General features: G+C 44.1%; 1 protein-coding gene across 4 annotated transcripts in view; it reads right to left on the minus strand.

The window, feature by feature from the left end:
- grin1a (glutamate receptor, ionotropic, N-methyl D-aspartate 1a) overlaps positions 1 to 4,444 on the minus strand; it is a 31,673-nt gene extending 27,229 nt beyond the window's left edge. For all 4 annotated transcript variants that reach the window (XM_062434460.1, XM_062434459.1, XM_062434457.1 and 1 more), the window contains exons 1-3: positions 4,196 to 4,444; positions 1,175 to 1,309; positions 472 to 648 (exon numbers count right to left, since the gene is read on the minus strand). In XM_062434460.1, coding sequence (XP_062290444.1) covers positions 472 to 648; positions 1,175 to 1,309; positions 4,196 to 4,444 — 561 coding nt within the window. The remainder of the gene's footprint in view (positions 1 to 471; positions 649 to 1,174; positions 1,310 to 4,195) is intronic.
- Between the last annotated feature and the right edge of the window lie 1,556 nt (positions 4,445 to 6,000).

The following is a 6,000-nucleotide window of genomic DNA, read 5'->3' on the forward strand; positions in this document are numbered from 1 at the left end:
GAACATGACCTAGCAGGGTGCAATACACACAAGGCCTCTGTGCAGAGCAATGAAACCGGCCATTCATCACACTCTGAGGGGAGAGAAACACCTGGCCCCCCGATAAACTCTTCAAACACTTCAGTCTGTGATGGTTTGCAAAGCCCCACGTTAAAGTCCACTATTTGGCTCCCATTGTGGATAGACACAGGATAATTTGGACTATGGCGAAAAGCAACGTGAAGATGAGCAAATAAACATACAAACTTTTGTCAGATTAGACCACATTAGACGCTGTTGATGTCTCTAGGAATGTTAGCCAATGTTTACACAATGGTGAGAAAGAGATGTGGCCACATAACAGAAAGGAAAACAGTTACATACATAGAAGACCTTTGAGGTTTAAAAAACAGAGGCCTTACAACACACACACGCGCGCGTGCTCACGCTCACACACTGTGGGGAGGGCCCCTGGGTGCAGGAGCGTCTCACCTTTGTTTCTCTCTCCTCCAAGAGGGTCTCGAGCCTCTTTTGAGCAGCCCGCCCCTCGTGGTCGTCGCTCACTATCAGGATGATGTGGTTCCAGTTGAACTCGCGCATCAGGTCGAACCACACGTGTGCCTGGTGGGAGTAGGGAGGGACTGTCCGCAGAAAGGACAGGTGGATACTCTGAGGGGCACGAGGCAAAAAATAGAAATGTTTTATGTAACGCCTTATATTTTTCATGAATGACTCATCACTCGTAATATGTAAAAATAAGCGGACATAGAAATGTTTCAAGCGATAAATAAATACCAAACCAAATTACTAATGGACAAGTGTTTGAATTTATTGCTTCTGATTTCTCATAATTTGCTAGATTAGGCATTATGACACTGTAATCGACTTTAAATTAAGATATTAAAGTCCTTGGAGTTTTATTTATGTGACTCCTTTAAAGTTTCATTATTAATGGCTTGTGCTTCATAAAAACATTACTTAGGTCAAAGACATTATTAATGATGTTCTTTCAATTTTAAGCTAGAAACCCATTTAATCACAGCTCGCCTAATGGACAGTGATGGGACGTTTAATCTAGGAAGCGTTTGAAGCCTCCCCAGGGGAGCTCCTTACTCCCTCGCTCTCCACTCACTCTCTTCCTGTTTCCTTCTCTCTCTCTTTATCTCTTTTTACATCTCTCTCATCCATCACTCACCTTGTCTGAGTAGATGGACATGCGGGTGGTGAGCCCCACCACAGGGATGCGGTAAAAGCCTGCAGTGTAGGAGACAGGCGTCGGGGTGAGGTGGTCATTGGACTGGGGAGGGTGACTCACCAGGATAGCATAGACCTGCAGAGAGACAGGAGAAGAGCACTTTGTCATTCTGGCGATGGCATTAAGACACCACTACTCACACTCTGATAAAGGCTTAAATCTTAGAGCCGTCCATTTTGGACGTACTGCAGTTTTACTATCTTTCTTTTCTTTTTTTTTATTGGATAGTTCAGTCATTTTTTTTGCAGTCAGCAGGAAACAAAACATGACACGTACAACAAAACATGCATAAACATATTTAAATATTCATCACACACACAATGCACATACACACATAAGCGCACAGTGTCTTTAACTAAATGAAACAAACTTAAAGTATTTGAATTCTAGCATGAGGCGACTAAAACAAAAATGCAAAAAATGACTGAAACCATCTTGATCTGGTGTATAGATCTGGCTCTGTTGAGTTTGTTAACACACACACACACACACACACACACACACACACATAAGTGCACACAAACACACACACACACACACAACAAAACACATTTGCTATGCACAAGTGTGACTAATAAAATGCTTTTTCCAGCATAATGTAGAAATAAAAGATGTTTCAGACTCATCACTGTTAGCTGATAAAATCTTGATTCTAAAACTGCTTTTGAAGCTTAACTAGGTTATAACATTAATGTTGAAGAATATAAAAACTGTTAATAAAACAGAGCCTTTAAGATTTAGTAGTAATGCAGGAGTACGGAGCCTGTTGTCAATTTCAGTTTACAGTTACAGTTAATCAAAGTATCACAAACTAATTGTTACATGAATCTAGGGCCTTCGGGGGCACTGACCATCTGGGGCTCCGGGACATTCGCCCGTCGATAATCCAGCCTTGACTGAAACATCTGGTTTTCAACATCAACATAAATTAAACCTGTATTTACTTTAATTACATTTATTCAATCTTTTAGTGGGTGCAGCCGCTGCTCTGAAATGTTGTATAACAGTTTAAAAATAACATGTTTGAACTGTGAATATCTATAAATTACAGTCAGGGACAAACTCATGTATAACAGAGAAACAGAAGAGCAAAGAAATCTCCTTTGTTCAAAATGTCTTCAATGTGTGGGATGTGGCGGACTAATATTAATTTGGGGCCGCTTGATTGAGTCTTATCCCTGCATTAAGCAAACAAAGCTGGCCAACTACCTTAGCAAAAAAAAGCAAAATCATTTCTGTATGCCTCTCTTAAAGCCCGGCCTTGAGAAACGCCTCGGATTTATGGAAGGAAGGGGAACAAAGCTGGCATTGCTGTGCAGGCATGGATTATTGGATATGAGCAGCCCGTATGGTTGGGTCAAAAATGAGGTCTATCTTCCAAGGACTGCTCCCAGGCATCTACTCCTCCATCTGCCATGGACTTCCCTTCTCAGTGATGGTTATCACCTACAAACCAATCTCATCTGATTAAACGTTCTCTGGAGTATCTGCCTAAATTAGGTGTGAGGTGTGTCTAATTTACAAAAAGTGTATGTGTGTGTGTGTGGAGATCTAAATCACTGTTGTTGTAATGTGCCCAGCCTAATGGGTGGATTGCACGCTCAATCTTTGAGCGAGCATGTGACAGGAGACTGGATGAGGCAGTATTATTGCACTAGCCTGTATCAATTAGACTCATTACACTAAGCACAAGACCAAGGACATGAGAGCAGCACTGAAGGCTGTGGGTGTGCTTTTTTTGTTTGTTTGAATAAAGCATAATCGTGTTGTGTGTGTGTGTGTGTGTGTGTGTGTGTGTGTGTGTGTGTGTGTGTGTGTGTGTGTGTGTGTGTGTGTGTGTGTGTGTGTGTGTGTGTGCGTGTATGTTGGAGCAAGAGCGACTTCACGCCTCAACATGCTGTGACATAATGTTGCCGCTTTTTTAAAAACCACGTTGAGCATCACACGAGAGGATGGATGGTGCATTTCAGTGTGCGTCAGCATTTAGATAACTAAGAAGGTGCTTCACTCAGCATGCATTACTTATGAAATGTGTTTTATGTGTTAGATGTGCAGCACATATGGCATGATGCTCAGAGAAAATTAATCTCTGGAAAATGTGTCTATTACTGACGTGAAACTCATTCTTACACACTTCTAAACACAGTTTTTCATGTTAACCACACAGACTGCAGCACAGAGAGTGATCCACGCATGAAGGCCAACATACAGTAAACTGTTTTGCTCCAACTGTCCGCAGCCATGTCACTCTCCTCCTGCCAATGTTATCGTGCAACACACATACTGACAGCCCAGTCGTTAATTGTAAATGATGTATTGCACATTTTCACCCATCACTGATTTCCTTTGCAGTTCAGTAGATTTGCAGCTGTGTGTCCTGATATGTACAGTTGCCCTCTCATCCGAGATATGCCCCCAACCAAAGCCTATTTTTGGATGTCTGTAAACAGAGGGTCTGTGGGGAGTTGTGTTTCACAATTACACATGTGGACTAATATGTGGGATTATGTGTGAAAAGTGGTGGGTGGATGCTAAATTAAATAAATGACAGGCCTGCTTTCTTTTAGTCTTTCTGTGTTTTGGGAATATGTGCGTGCTGAATGGACAGCTGCCCTGCTGAGTCTGTAGAAGAAAAAAATAAAACAATTTAGCCATTCAGAGTTCAAGACTGATGATGTGGCCATGGCAACCAATCATGGCCCTTGAGTGAGAATGCACGTCTGATTATGACATGTAGGAAATGTTTCCTGAAAGCCCCAACTTTATGGCGAGGCACAGTGATTTCTAGGCTGCTGTTCCCCTTAAAAAAACACACACACAAAAAACACCCCTGCAGAGTCTCACAGCATCACCATTTTACAGTGAGATGAATGAGTGCGTGGATCGTACATGCCTGCAAGTTAAAGGCTAAGATTCAGAGATGAATGAAAGCAGTTATCATGCAGAGGTGGCGGTAACTACCTGACTGGAGATGAGGTCCTCGCACACAGAGAGAGCCATCTGGATGGCGTTAGGTTTATGCGTTACGGAGATGGCGGTCAGCTTGAATTTGTCCCTGCCGTAGACCTGGTTGGCCTGGGTCACGGCATCTTTAAAAACCTGCTCATATCTCTTCTGGCTCAGGACGGCCCCGATGTTCACAATCTTCGGCTCGCAGCCGGCCCGCGCGCAGGAGCACGAGAAGAGCACCGCCAGCAGAAACAGACGCATCGTGTGGAACACCAAACAGCACAGTGCAGCCCGGTCGCTTTTCTCCCCGGTGGCGGGTCGGCTCGACCAGCTTCTGGACAGCAGCTCGGCTCAGCCAGTTGCTTGCACGACTGCAGATACGATCCAGGTGGGCGTTGTGAGCGAGGGAGGGAGGCCAAAAAAAAAATTAAAAAAAGCAAGAATCGTAAAGGAAAAAATCGGTGGATTTATGTGCAATGCGGAGGAATGTGCATTCTTATATCAGGGGCAGCCCTCCAACCAGAGACCTCCAAACCGCATTGTGCACCTTTATTTTTGGCTTTCTTCTGCAGAATTCCTCCTCAGACCTCCCTTCTTCTGAGGGAAGAGTTAAATCATTGTCCGTTCTTCCAGGCGGCTTTCTCCTCCGGGTGTGTATCGCTTCCTCCAGCCGCTTCTCCGTGCGCTCTGAGCGGACTGATCACAGCGATGCGTCGCTGGCTGGTCGCTCCGGGCTGAGAGGCTGCTGTCCTTGGTGCTGACAGCTGTGCATGCGCGCGTCGGCGGTAGTGCGCGCTCCCGCCGTATCGGCTTCCCACTCCGGGTTTTGCGCGTTGGCGTGCTGCTGCTGCTCATGCTGAAGCAGAAGCTGATCGTATGAAAAATAAATGCACTTACTTGTTTAAAAGACTCTCGATCACTATGTTATTTATAATATGACATGACGGACAAGATCACCGAGGGAAGCGTACGTGCAGTGTTAAGTTGCATACCTGCAGGGCATGGGTGGGATATGAAATTAATTCAGATTCATATGTGGGCTTTGTTATTGCGTGTGCTTTGAAATGAGTAGCAGACGGTTGTGAGATTTTCCTCTGAAATAGCCTGATTGCAGAAGAACAGATGGAAGTGTGTTTATTCCAATATAACAGCTTTTAGGTCAGAGTTGAGAAGTGGAAATGGGCTTTGATGCGAGTTATTTTCCTCCAAACTGGAAGAGGAGGCTAATTTTCCTGTAGCTTTCCGTAGACAGCTCATTAATCTCGCAGCATGTCACTGACATCCGTCTTTCGAGCCCCACTTCCAACGTGTGTGTGTGTGTGTGTGTGTGTGTGTGTGTGTGTGTGTGTGTGTGTGTGTGTGTGTGTGTGTGTGTGTGTGTGTGTGTGTGTGTGTATACAAACAGGAGTAAAATCAGACTGTGGTGAGGATGTTGTGTAATCTCTGGAGTGTGTAAGTAAGTGTTGGGAGCATCCCTGCAGCAGCAGAATCAACCTCCTGGTTACCTAGGCAACAGGATTTTTTTTTTTTTTTTTTTTTTTACAACACGGGTACAAAGGAGGATCTTTACACTGAGGAAATATTGTGTGGCGAGCTGACTGTGAGTTTATTCATCACAGCAGGGAGCATCCAAATAAATCACTCCAACAAAACACATAAGCACGCCACAATGAAAAGGTAACAAGACATTTCAGTCAGAGAGACTCAGGCACACATTTGTTCTTTTTATTTCCATTATTAACTGTCACATAAATACTTTTACCCCAGGAGAATTTACCTCTGGGCCTTTTGGTGTTAATATCAACAATTCCTGCAAC

Source organism: Scomber scombrus, chromosome 15 (assembly GCF_963691925.1).
Source record: "Scomber scombrus chromosome 15, fScoSco1.1, whole genome shotgun sequence".
Lineage (NCBI taxonomy): Eukaryota > Metazoa > Chordata > Actinopteri > Scombriformes > Scombridae > Scomber > Scomber scombrus.